The sequence below is a fragment of the Ranitomeya imitator genome, chromosome 6 (assembly GCF_032444005.1).
Source record: "Ranitomeya imitator isolate aRanImi1 chromosome 6, aRanImi1.pri, whole genome shotgun sequence".
In the NCBI taxonomy this organism is placed as follows: domain Eukaryota; kingdom Metazoa; phylum Chordata; class Amphibia; order Anura; family Dendrobatidae; genus Ranitomeya; species Ranitomeya imitator.
The window spans coordinates 160,593,801-160,618,993 of NC_091287.1; the positions used below are offsets into that span (position 1 = coordinate 160,593,801).

General features: G+C 42.6%; 1 protein-coding gene across 6 annotated transcripts in view; it reads right to left on the reverse strand.

The window, feature by feature from the left end:
- Positions 1-25,193, reverse strand: part of AMPH (amphiphysin) — a 451,781-nt gene that overhangs the window by 226,189 nt on the left and 200,399 nt on the right. For all 6 annotated transcript variants that reach the window (XM_069730254.1, XM_069730256.1, XM_069730258.1 and 3 more), the window contains exon 2: positions 5,348-5,428. In XM_069730254.1, the coding sequence (XP_069586355.1) occupies positions 5,348-5,428 (81 nt within the window). The remainder of the gene's footprint in view (positions 1-5,347; positions 5,429-25,193) is intronic.

Below are 25,193 nucleotides of genomic sequence, written 5' to 3' on the forward strand. Positions count from 1 at the left end.
CCATGCATATCTCCGGGACCAGATACATTAGCATTCATCTATCAGGACTAATTTATGCATTATTATTGGTATCATTGTTCTTATCAAATTTCTAATATATAATTGCCTAGAATACTACTTCCTGCAATTTGTGCCAACTGCCTGTCCGGAGCTAATGTCCGGATCTAATGTCCGGAGATAAGTGACGTCAACAGTGTCCAGTGTCTGATTGGTTGCCGCCTGCTGCGAGCGACCAATCAGAAACGTGCCGTACTGTGACACACTCCGCCCGCCATTTTGGTGTGATTTTTGAATTTTTACCTCACAGCAAGTTTCTACTGCGTGGAGGCGGGCCCAGTGACGTTGCTCTTCAAGCTCCTGCCGAATTTCGTCAAAAAAATGATAATACCATTTACCAAAACTATATATATTTAGTTGTGAAGTGGTTCAGTGACATTTTCACACCAATTTTGAACTTTTGTTTGGTGTTTTCTCCATATACTGCCTATTATTTTTGTTCTTCCTTACTATTATTTATTAATTGTATTATTCTTACATTTGAATAAATAAAGTATATATGGATTCTAGACTCCCGATTCTTTAGAATCGGGCTGCCATCTAGTAATATATAATTTTCTTGAATATTTTCTCTTGCCTTTGGAATTAATTTATGTGCAGAATTCAGAATTATTGGAGCTAATCCACATGTGGATCCTCTGTCACATCCGCTGCAAAAATCCAAGTTTACAAGGAACCTGTCAGGAGCTTTAGGGTCATCAAACTAATTTCCTTGCTGGGTAGGATAGAAAAAGTGAAGTTCAAACATACCTTTCTGGAAGCAAATTATTTTTGTCATTGCTGAGAAAATCAATCTTTATATAAATGAGGTTGCAAGTGCACCGAGAGGGCGCCAATTCCTGGCTAGAGCAATGATCCTCCACTTTATTCCCCACCGAAGACAGAGCAGATGAGAAGAGAATCACCGCACGGAAGTGGCGCAAAGCAGGGAATAAGACAGAACATTGATATCGCACTCTGGGCACGTCCAACCTGATTTACATAAATATTGAACGCTGCATTTCTCAACACTGGGATATCTATTTGCCGTCAGGATGGCATATTTAAAGTTGTACTTTACCAAAAATGTACTGTAAAAAAAACCCTAAACAAACAGTGGAATCCGAGTATGAATGAGCAATGCTGCAGAGAACAATGTAGACGATGGAGAGCAACTCAATAAGCCTAGATTCTATTATTTAATCAAACCATTCTGCACATGAATTCCAATAAAATAACAAGGGCTAGATTGCTTGGTCACTTATAGTTTTATTAGACAGAGAAGGAAAGAGAAGAGAAGGAAAGAGAGAAAGTGTAGGAGAGAGAAAGAAAAGGACAAAGAGGAAGAGAAGGACAGAGAGAAAGAGTAGGATGGAGAAAAAGAGAAGGAGAAAGAAGATAGAGAAAGAGGAGGAAGAGAAAAACAATGAAACGGAGAAAGGGAAGGAAGAGAAAAATAAGGAAAGAAAGAGGAGAGAGAAGGAAAGAGAGAAAGAGAAGAGGAAAAATAATTAGAGAGAGAAGGAAAGTAGAAGAGTAGGACAGAGGGAAAGAGTAAAAGAGAGAGGCTAGAGAGAAAGAGGAGGGAGAGAAAAACAAGGAAACGAAGAAAGGGAAGGAAAGAAAAATAAGAAAATATAGAGGACAGAGGAAAGAAAGAAAGAAAGAAGGAAAAAGAACTAGAGAGAGAAGGAAAGAGAGAAAAAGAAAGGAAGATAGACAATTATAGTTAGCTAATTATTAATTTAAAAAAGAACTTAACACAGCTAATTGTATTAACAGTAATTGCAGATATTTATCACCACGTTTCACAACACGATACACAGATTTTCTATTGAAGCATAAACCATTCCAGCTGACATTGCAATTACGTGAGGTTAAAGTCATGAAAACGTTACTCTAATCTCTGACAAATAAACATTGCAGATATAGCAATTAATATGGATTTCTGTACAGGAAAAATGACATTGCTTTAGTTGCACATGGAATAAATGTAGCTCGGCTAGATCTGAAGCCTACTGGTAAAACCGCATGTGGGAATCCATGTTTGATTGAAATGCTAGACACATCAGCCATTTACTTCTTTCTACAATACACTTTAGAGAACTGCTGTCTTATCAGAAACGGAATGCTCTTGCTGACAGACATTATGCAAGATTATTATTATTATTATTATTAATATTATTATTGATGTATGTACACTAAATTGCATGATCTATGAATTAAACTAGAGCTTTATCAGAAGCTTATTAGGCTCGAGCTACTGCAGTGAAGCCAATAATAAGTGTTTCTATTACCATAAAAACTATCAGTGGATCTACAGAACCACTAAATCTAACAAAGCTTTCCTACATCTGTATAGGGGTAAATTAAGTAAAAAATAGAGTACCTTTAACCCCTTAACCCCCGGAGGTATTTTCGTTTTTGCGTTTTCATTTTTTGCTCCCCTTCTTCCCAGAGCCATAACTTTTTTTATTTTCCGGTCAATATCGCCATGTGAGGGCTTGTTTTTCGTGAGACAAGTTGTACTTTTGAACAACACCATTGGTTTTAACATATCGTGTACTGGAAAACGGGAAAAAACATTCCAAATGCGGTAAAATTACAACAACAGTTGTTTTTTTTGTTTTTTTACCATGTTCACAAAATGCTAAAACTGACCTGCCATTATGATTCTCCAGGTCATTACGAATTCACAGACACCAAACATGTCTAGGTTATTTATCTAAGTGCCAAAGTTTATTAAAAAAAAAATTGTGCCATTTTCCAATACTCGTAGCGTTTCCATTTTTCGCGATCTCGGGTTGGGTGATGGCTTTTTTTTTGGGTGCCGAGCTGATGTTTTTACCGATACAGTGCAGCTACGATCTTTTGATTGCCCGTTATTACATTTTAATGCTATGTAGTGGCGACCAAAAAAACGTAATTCTGGCGTTTTTACTTTTTTCTTGTTACGCTGTTTAGCGATCAGGTTAATTCTTTTTTTATATTGATAGATCGGGCAATTCTGAATGCGCCGATACCAAATATGTCTATGTTGGATTTTTTTTGTTATCGTTTTATTTTGAATTGGGCAAAAGGGGCGAGATTTGAACTTTTATATTTATATATATATATATATATATATATATATATATATATATATATACTGTATTTTAAGACTACTTTTTAACCCTTGAAAATCTTCTCAAAAGTCGGGTATCGTCTTATACGCCAGGTGTCGTCTTATAGGGCAGGTGCAGAGTAATCTGAGGTCGCCGCATAATGTGGGGGGAGCGGTCCCAATGACAAGGAGAGGGGGCACCTCACTGGGAAGGTGTAAGTGAAGCAGAGGCAGAGAAGGAGATAATAGGATACAAAGGCGAGCCAGATGAGTGAAAGAGGAGTGTTTTTCTAGGCAATGCACCGCTCTCTCTCTTATTTGCATAACCCTGGCATCCCAGGCGCTGACAGTTTGCTTCACTTACACCTTCCTGGTGAGGCGCTCCCTCACCTCGTCATCGGGACCACCCCCCCCCCCACTATATACGTCGACCGCAGATTGCTCCGCACCCACCCTATAAGACGACACCCGGCATATAAGACAACCCCCGACTTTTAAGAAGATTTTATATTTTAACTGGAAAAGTTGGGGGTCGTCTTATACGCCCAGTCATCTTATACGCCGGAAAATACGGTATATATTTTTTTAAATATGTTTTAAAACATTTTTTTACTTTTGGCATGCTTCAATAGTCTCCTTGGGAGTTTAGAAACTGTCGTAATCCGATTACTTCTGCTACATACAGGCAATGATCAGATCGAATGTATGTGAAAAATTGCTGACTTGCTATTAGCACCGACCACCAGGCGGTGCTCATAGCAATCTGGCAGTAACAACCATAGAGGTCTGCTGGAGACCTATGGTTGTCAAGCCAACCTGATGGGTGGGATTTCCGGTGCACTTACCGGAAGCGCGTGTTAAATGCCCCTGTCAGAGCTTGACAGCGGCATTTAACAAGTTAAGAGTCGCAATTCCACCCTCGGCTGTTAGAGGCACATGTCAGCTACCGAGCCGTTTCAGCTACCTGTCCCTTGGGGGTCAGCTGCCGTGCGTCTGAGGTCTGTCCTGGAGTCAAGAATAGACCACCTTTTTCTTGTAAACTGGACTTAGGCCTCACCTAGTATTTATGATTTGGTCTTTACTGTGCCGGAGTAGCACCAGGTATCCATCAGGAGCCAAGCCTAACCCCATCATCAGGGTATCTAGTGAAGAGTCTGGTGCTCACCCAGTCACGCTCCTCCAGGCTCTCCTTGGAACACGGCACAGTGGTTCCACCACTCCCATTACATATGGGATTTAGCAAATGATAGTTATGGGAAATATTCAAAAAGCTAGATTTAGTTAGTCTTGAGAAAAGAGGTCTAAGGGGTACATGAATAACTTGTAGAAGTACACAAATGATGCATAAAAAAAGAAAAAGCTGTTTCATGTATACCCCCCTCAAAGACAACTGAAAATTTGAGATAGAACTTGAAGAGAGAACTGGTGAAAAATAAAAGATAAAAGTAGTATAATAGCCAGAAACAGGGGTGGTCCACATGTACAGATATGACAGATTATTCTGAAACGTTACCAGCTATAACTGATGCTCTATAAAGTTTATGGAAGCTACATGAGGAGAAACACTGGAGGTGAGTTGTTCGATTGTGAAAAGATGGCATAACATGAGGTAAAGGACATCAAAAACAGTATATATTACAAGCTCACAGAGCCAGCGGCGAACATAGTTGAGTAGGGGACAAGGAAAAAAATCCACAGTGGGCCCTCTTTATGGTGCAACTTATGTTTCTTTCTCCATCCATGCCCGTGATATGATTCTGTACTGCTTTTTAGTATTTACATGATCTACCCTCATCATGCATACATGGCACAAACTTTACAGTAGTTACAATTTGGGATTGTTGTAGTGATTGTCATGAGCGCCCATAAACAAACCACAGCACTGGGCAGAGGCTTACTGCCATAGCTACTGTGCATTCCCCAAAAGCACGATATGACAAGCTGTCTATGTGTAGAAGCCTAAATGCTACATCCTATACACTCTCACGAGAAAAATAGTGGCCAACAGCTTTAACTAGTAGGAAGAAATTATGCAAAAAATATCATTATTTGCTTTATTCATTAACGATGTTTCCCATTTTCTCTTATTTGCTGTATTTTACTGTCGTTTGTATCTTCAATAATAAAAAGAGGGTCTAAGCTGATAGTATTGGATTGCATCTATCTGTTACATATCTACTGATGCTTACAGTAATAGACACATCTTACCTCTTGTCTTTTGAAGTTCTGCACATATTCCTCAAACTGCACATCTTTTGTTTCATCTGCTTTTCCAAGCTTTTGAAGTACCTAAAAAGAGAAGAACAAGAAAAGAAAAATTTAAAAACACAAGGTCATAAACTTGGGATCAAATGATATTACCTCTAGCAAAAATTCATATCTAATGTGCAAAAGATAAGAAAATATTAGACTGTGGTTTAAAGGGATGACACCACAAAATAAATGTATCCCTTATATACAGGTTTGATGATTAATATCTGATTGTGGAAATGCTTTGTGCAGTGTTCAGCTTTATCATCCCCATAAACTTCTCCATAAAAGCTCCATTCACACTTGTATTCTCCACTGTCTCCATAAAAGCTCCATTCACACTTGTATTCTTCACTGTCCTAATGATTTGGACCCCTGTTCTAGTGATTCTTTGGGGTCCCATTGGTAAGGCATCCAGCAACTGGACATTTATTACCCATCCTGTAGATAAGTGAGAAATATCCATTGTGGAACAACCTCTTTAATAAGTACTTAGTGTGCCCATAATAAGTTACCATACTGAAGCATACATACTTCATAACCTTCCAAAATATATGGTTTGGAGCACACAAAAAAAAATCACACAAACCTTCTATGTCTATAGAAATAGTCAATAATAAATAGTATAAATCATTGTTCACATCATGTTCACATCTCCATCACAGATTCCATCAAAAATCATTGACAAATAAGCCCTACTGTATTATTTTTGTCCATAATAATAGATATCAAATGAGCCCCATGATTATCAATAGTGTTTGTTAGGTGATGTTGCATCATGCGTTCGATTTGGCATTTCCTATATAATGATAGTCATGAAGTGGTGACATTAAATACATCTTGGATTTTAAATGCTGAATCAATGATTTTCCCCTCCAAGCATCTGTACATGACATGTCATCCAAAGATCATGACTGGATGGTTTTGGGTTGGCATCACCCTCTTCTTCAAAAAACATACATATGTCAGTCTGTGCACCATTCATGTACCATCCGTTTTTATATTTCAGCATTTTAAAATGTACATGATCATATAGAGTTTCCTAGGTTAATAATGGTAATGTATATGTGGTGCCCCTGAGGGTCTAGTCACCACAGAGGTACTGCACCTCAGCCAGAGGAGTGGTACCCCACTCTCGGGTAAGTAGGGGGCACTACCCGGTAACCGCACACTAGTATCCAACACCACTCCAGGCCAGGGGATCTGGGTGGACCCTATTTAGAAAGGGCCCCATCTCAGGCTGGAGCGAGAACTAGGTAGAGGGTGTGGGTGGAGGAAGGAGATAAAGGTAGGAGACCTGAGGCAGAGTGACAGTTTGGAGTAATGTGTTGCTATGGAAACAGGAGGAGGCGGAGTTAGTTGGTGTGTGAGAAGAGGAGTGAGAGGAGCACGGTGTGAGAGGAGCTCCAGAGAGAGATGGGGTCATAGGGGCCAAGGAAGTGAATAATCCTCCGGTGGTGCCCGAATCCACGCCGACCGGAGTCGGGTGGAGGGACCAGGTTGCAGTGGGGACCGGCCCCAGACTAGTGGAGAGACTGTAGGACTCAGCTACCAAACCGGAGGCTGTGGTGTCTGTATGTGTCACAGCCAAATCTACACACATTCGCTAAAAAGACAGCCACATAGGGTCAAGGGGACCAGGAGGACGTCGCCCGACAGGACCTGAGGCTGCTGGCTTGGGACACTGTGTAAGACGCAGGGCAGGAGAGTGTGATCCAGCACAGGAAGAGACAACCTGGAAAGGTACACAAGAAGGGGGTCCCGGAAAAGTGCACCCCAAACAACCCAAGAGCTGGCTGGACCACCGACCCGGACGACACAGCACCCAGCTGGTGATTGTAACCAGAAGACTGTGAGGAAAGTAGTAGTATATGTAAGTGGTGCACCCCTGCACTAATCAGAAAAGGAAAGGGTGCAAAACCTGGCCAGTAAATGAACAATAGAAACAAGAAAGAAAACAGACTAGGCCAATAACGGTATGCACACCCATCTATATATATAATTGTCTAAGGGTTTTTCCGTCTGTCTGTCTGTCTGTCCTGGAAATCCCGGCTCTCTGATTGGTTGAGGCCGCCAGGCCTCGACCAATCAGAGACCGGCACAGCATCGACGTAGAAATCCCGCGTCTCTGATTGGTCGAGGCCGCCAGGCCTCGACCAATCAGCAACGGGCACAGCGACGATGATGTCATAATGGTTGCCATGGCGACGATGATAACATAAAGGTTGCCTCAACCAATCAGCAACGGGCACAGTCTGCCGCGAATTCTGAAATCATCATTGTCCATATACTACGGGGACATGCATATTCTAGAATACCCGATGCGTTAGAATCGGGCCACAATCTAGTCTATATATATAATTGTCTAAGGGTTTTTCCGTCTGTCTGTCTGTCTGTCTGTCTGTCTGTCTGTCCTGGAAATCCCGGCTCTCTGATTGGTCGAGGCCTGGTGGCCTCGACCAATCAGAGACCGGCACAGCATCGACGTAGAAATCCCGCGTCTCTGATTGGTCGAGGCCGCCAGGCCTCGACCAATCAGCAACGGGCACAGTGACGATGATGTCATAAAGGACGTAGACATCCTGCGTCTCTGATTGGTCGAGGCCCCCAGGCCTCGACCAATCAGCAACAGGCACAGCAACGATGATGTCATAATGGTTGCCATGGTGACGATGATGTCATAAAGGTTGCCTTGACCAATCAGCGACGGGCACAGTCTGCCGCGAATTCTGGAATCATCATTGTCCATATACTACAGGGACATGCATATTCTAGAATACCCGATGCGTTAGAATCGGGCCACAGTCTAGTAAATTATATAAACATATCAAACAATTTTAATTTTAATTACCTCAAAACAGGACATGTACAAGATAAAACCAATTAAAAAGGTCTGGATACAGGACCATATACCGTCACCCCTAAACATATGTGGCATAGATAGACCTAACATATAGAAAGAATGTTACTACATAAATACAAAATATATATATATATATATATATATATACACATACACAATGTCTCTTGTCCACAGGATATTCTATCAGATCACAGAAAAAATACAGGAAATACAGGAATTTATATCAGTAAATTTATTTTTGTTTACTGAAAATATAATTATATAATTGTGTTTTGTAGCTCTTTCCGGTGTTTAGTATGCCATGGACTAGGATGCGCGGGAGGCAGCCTGGCGCGCTGAATCTATTAATGTCTTCTCCTCCACGGATACTTATATACCAGGCTCTGAGTTTACCACATTGTCAGCTGAATTGACTTCGGCCCATAGATTGGGGATCAGATTGTGGTGGAACATCCGCAGCCTGGAAGAGTACATCAAGGCCAATATTGTACCCCGGGGCCTTAGAGTTCCCATTTATCCTGCATGGGAACCTTCTGTGTCCATTCGCTCTACATGGGAACAAGGACTGCTACGGTGTTCAAATATTATAATGAACATGCTTCTTGAGCATGATAGGGAGTTACTTATGAGCACTAAGAACCATATTAAAGATCTGGAGTCAAAATTGTCCAACTATGACGATAAGACGCAGGTTCAGCCCTTCAAGATTAGGCTTAAGGATACCTTAGATAAATACGACCATGAGATTAGGGAGAAGAAGAGGTCTAAATTTTTCCGTGATCGTAAGGACTTCGATACCCAACAAGCATTCCAGTGGAAACATCAAGGGAATCGTAGGCAGGTCCTTCAGATTTCCAAACAGCCTGGGACAGCATCAGGGCCTTCTAGAGGCGAAGGAGGAGGTGTTCATTCGTCTAGCAGTGATTTTTTATCATCGGCCGACAGCGAGCCAGACGCCGGACGAGAAGGGGTCTCAAACGCCGCCCAGCCGCCTCGACGGTTCACCAGATTTGGGGGCCGCAGGACACCGAAACGGCACAAATTCTTCCACAAATAGAAGCACCATTAGAGTCCGGGTCTCCATCACCTACCTCACAGGAACCATCAGGTAAATTGCAGGTCATTAACTTATCAGAATACCAGCTCACCTCGGTTGAACTATCGGTGTTAAAAAGGGGTTTGACATTTTCCCCGGTACATAATATAGATAAGTTTACATTGGTCAAGGACCTGTATTTATTTTGTAGGTGCTTGGTTCTACAAGTTCTTCACAGCAGACCACAGGACAGGGATGGATTGGATCAAACGGACCAACGAGTGCTTCAAGATCTATTACAACTGTTACAGGAGGATACCATCGAGAGTGGTAAGGATTGTTTCCCCCATAAGAATAAATCTATGGTGGCCCCCCCTTTCTCTTTAGTGCCGGCTATAAGGGTATTTTTTGAGCTGGTGAAGAAGGATATTCTTCAGTTACGTCCCTTTTCTGGTACACCGAGTAATTTGGGGAAAGAAGAAAAATGAGCCATTTTTAATTTGAAATCCAATCCGGCCTTCTTAATTAAGGAGGCTGATAAAGGGGGCAATGTGGTCTTGTGGCCACATACCCTCTATTTGGAGGAGGCCCATCGTCAGCTGGATAACACCCGGTTCTACCGAAAATTACCATCTGACCCTACAGGGGTGTTTTCAGCTAAATTAAGGGGTCTTTTGGAAAGGGCCCGGGACCTGGGGATCATTAATGGTCATGAATTTAATTTCATGTGGGTGGAATACCCAATTACAGCTACCTTTTACATGCTCCCCAAGGTACATAAAGATCTTTGTAAACCACCAGGTCGCCCAATTGTGGCCAGTATTGGGAGTCTATGCGAGAAAATCTGCATATATGTTGATCACTTCCTGCAGCCCCTGGTTAAGAAACTACCTTCCTTTATACTTGATTCCTCCCACTTCATCAGGAGTTGCCAGGGCATTGTGTTACCAAAGGAGACGTTTCTGGTTACGTGTGATGTAGAGGCCCTCTACTCCAACATCAATCATGATGATGCAGTTAGAGCGGTCCTCTATTTCTTGGACCAGGTAGGGCATTCTGATAGAATGCACGATTCATTAATTGTGGACCTCATGGAATTTGTCCTGAAGCACAATTATTTCACATTTGATAGGACGTATTATCTCCAAACCTCAGGTGTGGCCATGGGGGCCAGATGTGCCCCAGCCCTCGCCAACCTATTTTTAGGTTGGTGGGAGGCCACCGTGGTATATGTGCTTGACATGTTTAAAGATAAAGTGCATCATTGGATGCGCTTTATCGACGACGTGTTTTTCGTTTGGTCTGGGACGGAGGCTGAGTGTAGGACATTTATGGAAAGGTTGAACCAGAATTCCTATAATATCTTTTTGACGTATTCGTTATCTTCATCCTCAGTCGCTTTCCTGGATCTGGAGGTGGTGATGGAAAATGACACCATTATTACGAAATTGTATCGTAAACCTACAGCAACAAATGGTCTCCTGGATTTCAAAAGTTTCCATCCCCAGCACACGAGACACGGAGTCCCCATTGGACAGTTTCTAAGAACAAGAAGGAATTGTACACGTGATGAAGACTTTAAGTCAGAGGCCCTGGCGTTGACTTCTCGTTTTAAAGAGAGAAACTATCCGCAGAGGTGTATATCTTCTGCCTTCCAGAGGGCGAGGAGTGAGACACAGGAGTCTTTATTGAACTCGACACGCAAGGTACGGGACAATGCTCCCAGGTTTATAACCAATTATAACACGCACTGGTCACAATTGGGAGGCATTTTACACAGACATTGGGGTATTCTCACCACGGATTTGAACACCTCTAATATTGTTGGTGAACGGCCTCTCTTGGTAGCCAGGAGGGCGCCCAATTTGAGGGACCTCCTGGTCAAAAGTCATTACAGACGACAGACTACCCGGCTTAATCGTGGGGTGAGGCTTAGGGGGTCCTTTCCCTGTGGGGACTGTAACATCTGTCCCCACATGGGTCCAACTAGGGAATTTTTTCAAAATCCCGTCGATGGTGTGACATATAAGCTTGGGGGGTATATCAACTGCAGGACTAGATGTGTCATTTATGCTCTTATCTGTCCTTGCAAGATGGTCTATGTGGGCCAGACCTCTCAGGAATTACGACGGAGGGTCCAAAAACACTTCTCTATTATCCACTTGGCAAGAAGTGACAGGGATAAAGGGAGGACCCTGACTTCGGTGGCGGCTCACTTCCTAACACACCATTCTGGGAGCACCAGGAATATACGGGTGATTGGATTAGAAAAGATCTTTATGTCGGAGAGGGGGGGCTCCCCCAAAAAACGTTTACTTCAAGTAGAGTCACGGTGGATTTTTAATTTGGGATCTGTTGCTCCTACAGGTTTGAATGAGGAGCTGCTATTCACCGGATTCCTTGGTTAATCTACGCATATGTGGACTATTGGACTGTGTCCTTCCTTTTTCTTGCCCTTATGTGGAGTCGGAGACAAGATGCTATATATACGGTATCTGAGATGAGCATGAAGTTTACATCATGGACTTTCTTCACTTGGATATCATCCTAATTTTGGATTCAAGGCTGCCGTGGGACTTTAATAGTGGCTTTATTTCCAACACTAACTTTGCCCTTCCTCCTCGGATATTGTGCCATTGAGTACAGTGTATATGTTTGTTTGGCTCATGGAGGGAGTATTGGTGATTTAGGTTGGCTCATGGGGACGGGCTTGGATTTTATGCATATGGAGGTATGTGTGGGGGGGTTTCGTGGTATGGCTTCCGGTTATGTGGGATAGTTTTTTTAGGCAGGCCTCTGGAAATATAAATAGTCTCATTTAGGATGGGCTGGTCCCACATTACTATTCTCTTTTGTGGCCTTAGATAGACCTAATTTTGGACTAGTGTCTAATTAAGATACACTATATTATATATTATATACAATAAATATTTAATTATTATGCTGGTAGTGTGGTGATTCATGTTGTATGTTTTTTCCTCTTTCCCGTCCACCCTTACCTCTTCCCTTCCCCCTTTTTAGGTGTATGGATACATGTTGTATATATGGTGTTGTTTTGGGTATGTGTGATTGCTATGTGTTGTGTGGTGGGCATGGATATGTGTGAGACCCCTACATGGATGGCGTATATATGGGTATGATTGTATATGTGGTCCCTTGAGTGTACAGGTGTGGATTAGTATCCATATGTGGGTGAGATATTATATGTCTCCTGATCTGTAGGTTCTATCGCCCTTTCGGCTTCCATTTATTTGTGGGGGACTGCAGTGTCATGCACTCTCTTCTTTTGCTTTTCCCCTACATGGGCCCTTTTCTTTTTCAGTCTTTTTTTATTCATTTTTGAAACCTGTCTGCGCAGGCTCGGGAATATTTCCCGGGCATACGCAGGGAGGGACTCATGTTAGTTGGTATACATCATACGACTTATGTTAGTTGGTATACATCATATGAGAGATACTCTGTTTGATACTAGTCGCGGACGCACGCTAGTTCACCTATTTATTTAATTGGTTTCTGCACCATGGTGCTAATTCTTATACAGGCGCTTATACTATACAGGCGTTTCTGTATTTTGGTTATACGTCCCTAATACTATTGCGCATGCGCGGGCCTATGCACCCTTTGCCTTGATGTGGCGCTGGACATGCTGGGCCATGTAGTCCTCAAGGTACGCTGTCCTTGGTTTGAGGGTGACTGTAGTTTCCTTTTTGACTGCGCCCCTCTTGTTATTATGGCGTTATATTATGTAGGTGTGCCTTGTGTGCACCTCTCTGCCTATATGTGGGCATCTATATGTGGGCGCTTGGTACGCCGGGCGTTATGATCATTTGGGTGCGCTGTCTGGGACGCAGCTCCTGTTGCTATGGGGTGGCTTTGGACTTTATTGCGCACGCGCGCTTTGTGTGCATTATTCTGTGGCTACCCTGTACGCCGGGCTCTCGAGCCTCTAGGTCCGTCATTTCCGCTTCCGGTTTTGGAGGTGGCGCTGCAGCTTCCATGGCCGGACATGTATTCACACCGGTAAGAGCTCTAAGACATAATTGAGGATCTATATAAACACTAGTCTATTGGCTGGGCACATACTTACCCTGACGAAGCCTCATTTGGGAGGCGATACGCGTGGGGCTATGGTCCACCCAGTTCCCTGGATACTTTGGCTTGCCAGCATTTAGTTTGGCTTGTGTTCGATTACAGGTATTATGCTTTTTTGACCCATGTTTGGGATTTTCGGTCTCCATCGGTTCGTATGGGTGTTTTGTGGCCATTTGGCCTTTTCATCTGAGGGTGTGTGAGTTACCCTTCGGTGACTCTTAGATTCCCCATGAGCCATTAGGTAGGACTATATTGTTATATATGCCTAGTTTATCCTATGGGACTGGTGACAGGCTATATTACTGTTATAATATATGAACATGTATTTTGTATCCAGGTGGTCTGTGGTGATATAGTGTTTTTAATTGTTTTTATCGTTTTGCCAATAAAGTGTTTTTTGTTATTTGTTCATATATTGGGTGGTGTGCAATTTTGTAGCAGTGTCTTTTCTCTTTCCTTTATCTGTTTTACTTTTTCAACGCAGAATTGGCTGGAATTGAGATCGGACGCCATGTCGCGTTTGGAGAGCCCCTGATGTGCCTAAACAGTGGAAACCCCACAATTATAACTGAAACCCTAATCCAAACACATCCCTAACCCTAATCCCAACAGTAACCCTAACCACACCTCTAACCCAGACACACCCCTAACCCTAATCCCAACCCTATTCCCAATCGTAAATGTAATCTAAACCCTAACTGTAACTTTAGCCCCAACCCAAACTGTAGCCCTAGCCCTAACCCTAGCCCTAACCCTAGCCCTAACCCTAGCCCTTACCCTAGCCCTAACCCTAACCCTAGCCCTAACCCTAACCCTAGCCCTAACCCTAGCCCTAACCCTAGCCCTAGCCCTAACCCTAGCCCTAACCCTAGCCCTAACCCTAGCCCTAACCCTAACCCTAGCCCTAACCCTAGCCCTAACCCTAACCCTAACCCTAGCCCTAACCCTAACCCTAGCCCTAACCCTAGCCCTAACCCAAGCCCTAACTCTAACCCTAGCCCTAATGGGAAAATGGAAATAAATACATTTTTTTAATTTTTCCCTAACTAAGGGGGTGATGAAGGGGGGTTTGATTTACTTTTATAGCGGGTTTTTTAGCGGATTTTTATGATTGGCAGCCATCACACACTGAAAGACGCTTTTTATTGCAAAAAATATTTTTTGCGTTACCACATTTTGAGAGCTATAATTTTTCTATAGTAACATAGTAACATAGTTAGTAAGGCCGAAAAAAGACATTTGTCCATCCAGTTCAGCCTATATTCCATCATAATAAATACCCAGATCTACGTCCTTCTACAGAACCTAATAATTGTATGATACAATATTGTTCTGCTCCAGGAAGACATCCAGGCCTCTCTTGAACCCCTCGACTGAGTTCGCCATCACCACCTCCTCAGGCAAGCAATTCCAGATTCTCACTGCCCTAACAGTAAAGAATCCTCTTCTATGTTGGTGGAAAAACCTTCTCTCCTCCAGACGCAAAGAATGCCCCCTTGTGCCCGTCACCTTCCTTGGTATAAACAGATCCTCAGCGAGATATTTGTATTGTCCCCTTATATACTTATACATGGTTATTAGATCGCCCCTCAGTCGTCTTTTTTCTAGACTAAATAATCCTAATTTCGCTAATCTATCTGGGTATTGTAGTTCTCCCATCCCCTTTATTAATTTTGTTGCCCTCCTTTGTACTCTCTCTAGTTCCATTATATCCTTCCTGAGCACCGGTGCCCAAAACTGGACACAGTACTCCATGTGCGGTCTAACTAGGGATTTGTACAGAGGCAGTATAATGCTCTCATCATGTGTATCTAGACCTCTTTTAATGCACCCCATGATCCTGTTTGCCTTGGCAGCTGCTGCCTGGCACTGGCTGCTCCAGGTAAGTTTATCATTAACTAGGATCCCCAAGTCCTTCTCCCTGTCAGATTTACCCAGTGGTTTCCCGTTCAGTGTGTAATGGTGATATTGATTCCCTCTTCCCATGTGTATAACCTTACATTTATCATTGTTAAACCTCATCTGCCACCTTTCAGCCCAAGTTTCCAACTTATCCAGATCCATCTGTAGCAGAATACTATCTTCTCTTGTATTAACTGCTTTACATAGTTTTGTATCATCTGCAAATATCGATATTTTACTGTGTAAACCTTCTACCAGATCATTAATGAATATGTTGAAGAGAACAGGTCCCAATACTGACCCCTGCGGTACCCCACTGGTCACAGCGACCCAGTTAGAGACTATACCATTTATAACCTATAACCTAATCTATATTTTGGTCCACAGAGTCATGTGAGGTCTTGTTTTTTGCGGGACGAGTTGACGTTTTTATTGGTAACATTTTCGGGCACGTGACATTTTTTGATCGCTTTTTATTCCGATTTCTGTGAGGCAGAATGACCAAAAACCAGCTATTCATGAATTTCTTTTGGGGGAGGCGTTTATACCGTTCCGCGTTTGGTAAAATTGATAAAGCAGTTTTATTCTTCGGGTCAGTACGATTACAGCGACACCTCATTTATATCATTTTTTTATGTTTTGCCGCTTTTATACGATAAAAACTATTTTATAGAAAAAATAATTATTTTGCCATCGCTTTATTCTCAGGACTATAACTTTTTTATTTTTTTGCTGATGATGCTGTATGGCGGCTCGTTTTTTGAGGGACAAGATGACATTTTCATGGTTATTTATATCTGTCTTTTTGATCGCGTGTTATTCCACTTTTTGTTCGGCGGTATGATAATAAAGCGTTGTTTTTTGCCTCGTTTTTTTTTTTTTTTTCTTACGGTGTTTACTGAAGGGGTTAACTAGTGGGCCAGTTTTATAGGTCGGGCCGTTACGGACGCGGCAATACTAAATATGTGTACTTTTATTGTTTTGTTTTTTTTATTTAGATAAAGAAATGTATTTATGGGAATAATATATATATATTTTTTTCATTATTTTGGAATATTTTTTTTAATTTTTTTTACACATTTGAAAATTTTTTTTTTTACTTTTTTACTTTGTCCCAGGGGGGGACATCACAGATCAGTGATCTGACAGTGTGCACAGCACTCTGTCAGATCACTGATCTGACATGCAGCGCTGCAGCCTTCACAGTGCCTGCTCTGAGCAGGCTCTGTGAAGCCACCTCCCTCCCTGCAGGACCCGGATCCGCGGCCATCTTGGATCCGGGGCTCGAGCAGGGAGGGAGGGAGGTAAGACCCTCGCAGCAACGCGATCACATCGCGTTGCTGCGGGGGGCTCAGGGAAGCCCGCAGGGAGCCCCCTCCCTGCGCGGTGCTTCCCTGCACCTCCGGCACATCGCGATCATCTTTGATCGCGGTGTGCCAAGGGTTAATGTGCCGGGGGCGGTCCGTGACTGCTCCTGGCACATAGTGCCGGATGTCAGCTGCGATAGGCAGCTGACACCAGGCCGCGATCGGCGGCGCTCCCCCCGTGAGCGCCGCCGATCGCGCTGGATGTACTATCCCGTCCATGGTCATAGGGGCCCACCCCACATGGACGGGATAGTACGTCCGATGTCAGAAAGGGGTTAACACTTGTATGGTCCTGTATTTTCTACTCTAATAGAATGACGCCCTATCATGCCTTACAGCTTAGTTCATCATATTATATTAGCACAACTCACTTGCTTTCAGTTTTCTTTCTAATGTATACTAAGATGTTATATTCAATTAGCCTTTAACTAGCCATTATGTCATTTAAATACTGGGTATGTGAAATTAATGATGTCCTGCTACTGAGAGTTAGGCACGGCAAAACAGAAAATGTTCATTATGGTTTGACAAATTACATCATGTCTAATTCCCTTAGGAAAGTTTAGTTGCCTTTTATTGAATTTGTGTCTTCCATGTTTGGAGGCCTACAGAGTAATGGGTGGGGGGAGGGAACAGTACATCACAACTTCAGAATAATAATAGACAGAAAAGAACTGAAGTGTGACTTACGCCACAGGGAGTTTCATGCTAACGTCAATTCTTCAAACAGGTCTGCAGAATAAAACAAACCCAACAGACCTTTAAGTCTCACAAGAATGATGCAAACAACAATTCGTAGGAATTATTATTGATAGTGGGGTTGACTTACTGTGCTCCAAAATGTAAGGCAAAATTTCAGATTTGGCGTATATGGTCTGATCTTAAGTAAGCAGGGTCATATTATCCCATACTGACCCATGCAGGGATTTCTAAGTTTTCAAGTATTTTTACACCCCTATGGAAATTTAGTGTTTCAACTTACTACAGCTTTATCTTCATGCAAAGAGCATGTGTCAATTGGATCAGCGTCCATCTCTGTGTCAGTTTTTATCCTCTTAATATTTTGCTATATTAATACCGTGTTTCCCCGATAGTAAGACACCCCCGAAAGTAAGAAGTAGTGGGGGTTTTAGCGGTGTCGGCTAATGTAAGACGTACCCCGAAAGTAAGACGTAGTAAATACCGTAGTGCTGAGTAGTGTCGGGGTTGGCCGAAACTCGATGGTTCCCAGGGTCTGAAGGAGAGGAAACTCTCCTTCAGGCCCTGCGATCCATATTTAAGTGTAAAATAAAGAATTAAAATAAAAAATATCGCTATACTTACCCTCTGACGCGCCCTGGTACTAACCGGGAACCTTCCTTCCTTCGAATCAGCGCTTCCAGGACCTGCGGTGACGTCGCGGTGACGTCGCGGCTTCTGATTGGTCGCGCGAGCGGTCACATGGGTGGTCGCGCGACCAATCACAAGCCGCGACGTCACCGCAGGTCCTGGAAGCGCTGATTCGAAGGAAGGAAGGTTCCCTGTTAGTACCAGGGCGCGTCAGAGGGTAAGTATAGCGATATTTTTTATTTTAATTCTTTATTTTACACTTAAATATGGATCGCAGGGCCTGAAGGAGAGTTTCCTCTCCTTCAGATCCTGGGAACCATCCAGGGATACCTTCCGATACTTGTGTCCCATTGACTTGTATTGGTATCGGTATCGGCGATATCCGATATTTTTCGGGTATCGGCCGATACTATCCGATACCGATACTTTCAAGTATCGGACGGTATCGCTCAACACTAGTGCGGTAGTAAACTGTACGTTGGGGGAAAAAAAGCAGCGTTTTTTTTCCCAATGTAAGACATACCCCGAAAGTAAGACATAGTGGGACTTTTGAGTGGTAAAAGAATGTAAGACTCTGTCTTACTTTCGGGGAAACACGGTAGGATAAAAATTGCTTACCAGTTTACAATTTGCCTTTCTACCCAGTTAATTCTTCTCTTTTCCATTAGGTCTATGACATCACATGATTAAAAACTGACTGTATAAATCCTTCTTATATTTATATAGAAACAGGAAGTCTCTTTGCCCTTTATGAGTTATCATTGGAACTATGAGCAGTAGTCTGCACAATACACTTGATTCACTATTTACAGACAAAGGCAGCATCTCATCATTCATTTAACAACATTTTATTGTTAATATTATTATATAGAATCATAGGTAATTTTGTGAATATGAGTAATGTAATATTTGCATGTAGCTGAACGGTGACCCCCAATGTAGATGTTACTGGTGGGCCTTTTGCACCCTAGTCTGACACTGGATCTACTGTGATAAATATACATATACTGCTACGATGCAAAATGTCTTTGACCGTTAGAGCTCTAAAGCGCAGGTAACCGTGTTTCAGCAAAAAAAAAAAAAATGGTAGGCCCTTAACCCCTACAATGCCCCTGGGCTTCTGACTAGTCCGCCTTTGTCTGCCTTATAAGTAAGATGTCCTTGAAATCATGCCCTTTTATGAGCTGGAAAACTGACAGATGCGAATTAGAAACAGAAGATCAGTCTTTTGGACACATTTTCTTCCTAAATATATTTAAATCACAATGCAAGAATATAAGCAAGACATGTTTCAATGTTTCAAAGTTCTAGGTGCAAACAAATGGTAAATGTGGCCCAGAGTTTTCTCATTAGGGTTAGCGTGCTTTCACTTTTTCTCTCCAGCATTAACAGCTTTTACAGCTGGAATTAAAGATCAGTTAGAAATGTATCCCTTAATTAAGAATTAAGCACTTATCTTCTTCATTACCCCTACTGTGGCGACTCTTGTACCTCATCTGAATGTCAATCATTGGCAGCTGTGCGATTATTTGATTTAGGGCTCATCTCCACTTGTGAGAAAAACGGACGAGTGCAATCCGATAAAAAATCGGATTGCACTCGGACCAATGTTAATCAATATGTGACACTCCATTTGCGATTTTTTTCCCAGCCGAAATCGGACTGAGAAAAATCTGTGTCGGCTGAGAAAAAAATCGCAGCATGCTGCGTATTGCTGAGATTCTCGGACGAGACTCGCCAATGCAAGTCAATGGGTGCGAGAAAAAAAACGCACAGCACTCGCACCATGCGAGTGCTGTCCGATTTTTACGCACCCGTGTCCTTAGAAAAGCCGGCAATTCAGCGCAGAGTACAGTAAAATCACACTGACAGGTTAGATGAGAGTAGATATATACACATAGAATAGGTATATATACATATATATATGTCAGGGAGACACCTATATATATATATTTATATTTAATGCTCCCAGGCTTTCTAGGAAAGTTCCCACGATCTATGAACATCCAGCAGAGGGCGCCTCACCGCAAATGAAGCTAAATATAGCTCATTGATCTATATTTAGACTCATTCCCCGGGGTTTTGCAGCGAGGAGTAGCATTGCATTAGCAAAGCTCCTGGCTGCAAAATGTTTTAACCCCTTCAGAAGGATTTACATCGTTGGACTTTACAGATCTGTGGAAGGTAAGTATATTGTTGGTTTATTATTTTTTTTTTGTCACAGAACGAGGGTCTTCACTGAGTGGATTGGGCGTTAAAAAAAATTACAACAACCTTTGTTTTTATTTCATTAAAATAATTTTTTATAATGTGTGTGTATATTTTTTTAACCCTTTCTTTCAATTGGATTAATAATGGATAGGTGTCATAATTGACGCCTCTCCATTATTAATTAGGCTTAATGTCACCTTACAATTGCAAGGTGGCATTAACCCTTCATTACCCCATATCCCACCGCTACACGGAAATGGGAAGAGAGTGGCCAAGTGCCAGAATAGGCGCATCTTCCAGATGTGCCTTTTCTGGGGTGGCTGGGGGCAGGTGTTTTTAGCCGGGGGGGGGGGGGGCCAATAACCATGGACCCTCTCCAGGCTATTAATATATGCTCTCAGTCACTGGCTTTACTACTCTGGCTGAGAAAATTGCGCGGGAGCCCACGCCAATTTTTTCCGCCATTTAACCCTTTAATTTAATAGCTAGAACGGCCAAATTTTGCATATACACACTACTAACATTAGTAGTGTGGAATATGCAAAAAAAATGGTGATATGAGATGGTTTACTGTATGTAAACCAGGTCTCATATCATGTCGAGTTTGTGAAGGAGAAAGCAAAAGCCGGTAATTGAATTACCAGCTTTAAAGCTATCTAGCGCTGCATTAAATATAAATATATATATATATAAGTGTCTCCCTGACATATATATATGTATATATACCTATTCTATGTGTATATATCTACTTTAATCTAACCTGTCACTGTGATTTTACTGTACTCTGCGCTGAATTACCGGCTTTTCAAAGGAGACCCGTGCGTAAAAATCGGACAGCAATACGGATGTCACACGGATGTTGCGATAAAAAAATCGCATGACACTCGCATGGCACTCGCATGGCACTCGCAGACGTTACATCAGTTTTTTCGGTCCGTAAATCGGACCGTTTTTTTCTCACACAAGTGGAGATGAGCCCTTACTCTGTAGTCTTTTTACATGTCTGACCTTTAAGTGACAATGAAAATGAATATTTTTGCTACCCTGGATTATTATAGTTTACAGTTGGCATTTTGTGTTGTGGTTTTTCTGTTTCTTTTTATTCTTTGCTTCTCTTCCTTTTTCTGGTGTATTTTTTTCAGTCCTTCTGGTATGTTCTCCAAAACACAGCATGGCATTTTAGTGTGTCTTTTAGGCCATGTTTACACGTTCAGTATTTTCTTAGCTCTTACATCAGTATTTGTAAGCCAAACCTAGGAGTGGGTTATAAATACAGAATTGGGACGTGTTTCTATTAGGGTATGCCCACACATTGAGGAACTGGCAGAGCTTTGGACGCAGCACGTGTTCTCTGCGTCCAAAGCGCTGCCGGCTATTGAATGCAGGTGATTCCGCATGTGATCACTGAACCGTGCGGATTCACTGCGTCCATTGTAGGGGTGATGTTTATCTCACGGAGGCTCACATCTCCACTAGATAAATAGACATGCTGCGGTCTGGATAGACCGTCTCTGCAGGTGAGCCGCGGGCATCTGTGGACAAGGGATCTCTTGAAGTCCCATCCACTATGCTGTAACAGCTGGATGCTGCAGGTTGGACGCTATGCAAGTACACAGCGTCCCACCCACAGCGTTTACTGTTCGTGTGCACTTACTCTCATACTTTTCTCTGATTGTTCCACTCCTGGTTTTGGCTTACAAATACTGATGTAAAATACTGACCAAATACTAAACGTGTGAACATGGCCTTAAATGTATAAAAGGACATCTGTGAGAGCAGCATTGAAGGGATTGCGTGCTACAGACAACTTTTCATTGAGTTCTGGAGGACTTTTCATAGCTTCTCAATGGATGCTCTGATATACTCCAGAAATCATGCATTTGTTTAAAAGTTGTTATAATTTTCTAATGTCTCCTATAAAAGACCTGTCAGCGGGTCAAAAGTGGCCAGAAGTGCTCAACTGCAGAGTACAGCTTTGTCGAAGGTATAGAGTCCACGACTGGGTACTCTGCATCCGCACCTATTCAAATCAAAATGGCGCAACTGCAGCATCCGGCCGTGGCCACTATAAAGCTAACAGAGCTGTACTGTTCTGTTCTGCAACTGCGCAAATCCGCCACCGCTGGCCATGGTCTTCTGCACCTGCCAGATTTTTCCACTGATTGCTGGGTGAGCTGGAGGTCACTTTTCAATGTACGTCTAGGAGAGCCAGAATGAGGCCAGAACGAGGGTCTCATAGATTTACATTGAGAGCTTGTGACAGTTCCCTCTGACTTACGGTCAGTCAGAAGTCGTGGTTATTAGATGGACAATCGAGTTTGGAGCGGTGTCGGGAAGAGCAGAAGACAGCGGCTGGTTAGTTTATTACTAGGGGCAAGGAACTTACATTAGGGGATACCACTCCGGCAGTGAAATAAATGCTGGAGCGGTGCTTTACAGAACTGACCGGTGACCATAAAATAGATTGGAGGTATCCACTGCCATGTCCGGCTGATTTCTCCCAGCATGAATCTAGTTGATTGACAGGTACACACATGAAAGATCTGTCATCTACAGTGGTGTGTGGAGAAGCCTTCTTTAACCCCTTCATGACCCAGCCTATTTTGACCTTAAAGGGACTCTGTCACCAGAATTTGGCGGGACTGGTTTTGGGTCATATGGGCGGAGTTTTCGGGTGTTTGATTCACCCTTTCCTTACCTGCTGGCTGCATGCTGGCTGCAATATTGGATTGAGTTCATTCTCTGTCCTCCATAGTACACGCCTGCGCAAGGCAAGATTGCTTTGCGCAGGCGTGTACTATGGAGGACAGAGAATGAACTTCAATCCAATATTGCAGCCAGCATGCAGCCAGCAGGTAAGGAAAGGGTGAATCAAACACCTGAAAACTCCGCCCATATGACCCAAAACCAGTCCCGCCAAATTCAGGTGACAGGTTCCCTTTAATGACCTGGCCGTTTTTTGCAATTCTGACCAGTGTCCCTTTATGAGGTAATAACTCAGGAACGCTTCAACGAATCCTAGCGGTTCTGAGATTAGTTTTTTTCGTGACATATTGGGCTTCAGGTTAGTGGTAAATTTAGGTCAATAATTTTTGTGTTTATTTGCGAAAAAAATGGAAATTTGGCTAAAATTTTGAAAATTTAATTTTCAAATTTTGAATTTTTATTCTCTTAAACGAGAGAGTTATGTGACACAAAATAGTTAATAAATAACATTTCCCACATGTCTACTTTACATCAGCACAATTTTGGAAACAAAATTTTTTTTTGCTAGGAAGTTATAAGGGTTAAAAGTTGACCAGCGATTTCTCATTTTTACAGCAAAATTTACAAAACCATTTTTTTAGGGACCACCTCACATTTAAAGTCAGTTTGAGGGGTCTATATGGCTGAAAATACCCAAAAGTGACACCATTCTAAAAACTGCACCCCTGAAGGTGCTCAAAACCACATTCAAGAAGTTTATTAACCCTTCAGGTGCTTCACAGCAGCAGAAGCAACATGGAAGGAAAAAATGAACATTTAACTTTTTAGTCACAAAAATGATATTTTAGCATCAATTTTTTTATTTTCCCAAGGGTAAAAAGAGAAACTGGACACCAAAAGTTATTGTACAATTTGTCCTGAGTACGCCGATACCCCATATGTGGGGGGAACTACTGTTTGGGCGCACGACAGGGCTCGGAAGGGAAGGAGCGCCATTTGACTTTTTCAATTACAAATTGGCTCCAATCTTTAGCGGACACCATGTCGCGTTTGGAGAGCCACTGTGTGCCTAAACATTGGAGCTCCCCCACAAGTGACCCCATTTTGGAAACTAGACCCCCCCAAGGAACTTATCTAGATATGTGGTGAGCACTTTGAAACCCCAAGTGCTTCACAGAAGTTTACAATGCAGAGCTGTGAAAATAAAAAAATCATTTTTCTTTCCTCAAAAATGATGTTTTAGCAAGCAATGTTTTATTTTCACAAGGGTAACAGGAGAAATTGGACCCCAATAATTGTTGCCCAGTTTGTCCTGAGTATGCTGATATCCCAACCCTAACCCTAATCCTAACCCTAATTCCAACCCTAACCCTAATCCTAACCCTAATCCCAACCCTAACCCCATCACACCCCTAACCATAACCCTAACAACAAGCCTAATCTTAACCCTATTTCCAACCCTAGCCCTAATTCCAACCCTAGCCCTAATTCCAACCCTAACTCTAATTCCAACCCTAACCCTAAGGCTATGTGCCCACGTTGCGGATTCGTGTGAGATTTTTCCGCACCATTTTTGAAAAATCTGCGGGTAAAAGGCACTGCGTTTTACCTGCGGATTTACCGTGGATTTCCAGTGTTTTTTGTGCAGATTTCACCTGTGGATTCCTATTGAGGAACAGGTGTAAAACGCTGCGGAATCCGCACAAAGAATTGACATGCTGCGGAAAATACAACACAGCGTTCCCGCGCGGTATTTTCCGCATCATGGGCACAGCGGATTTGGTTTTACATAGGTTTACATGGAACTGTAAAGCTGATGGAAAACTGCTACGAATCCGCAGCGGCCAATCCGCTGCGGATCCGCAGCCAAATCCGCTGCGGATCCGCAGCCAAATCCGCACCGTGTGCACATAGACTAATTCTAAGGCTGGAGTCACACTAGCGAGTTTTACGGACGTAAGAGCACAGAAAATAAGTCCGTAAAACTCGCCAAACAAACGGCACAATTATTCTCTATGCCCCTGCTCCTATCTGCCGTATTTTACTGATCAGTATTATACGGCTTTCTACGGCCGTAGAAAATCGCAGCATGCTACGTTTGTCACCGTATTGTGCAAAAAAAAAGCCAATGAAAGTCTATGGAAGCCCCAAAAATACGGATTACACACGGACCAGCAGTGTGACTTGCGAGAAATACGCAGCGGTGTTAGAGAGAAAAGCCGGCAATTCAGTGCGGTGTACAGGAAAATCACACTGACAGCTTACAATAGAATAGGTAGAATAAATGTGTACATATAG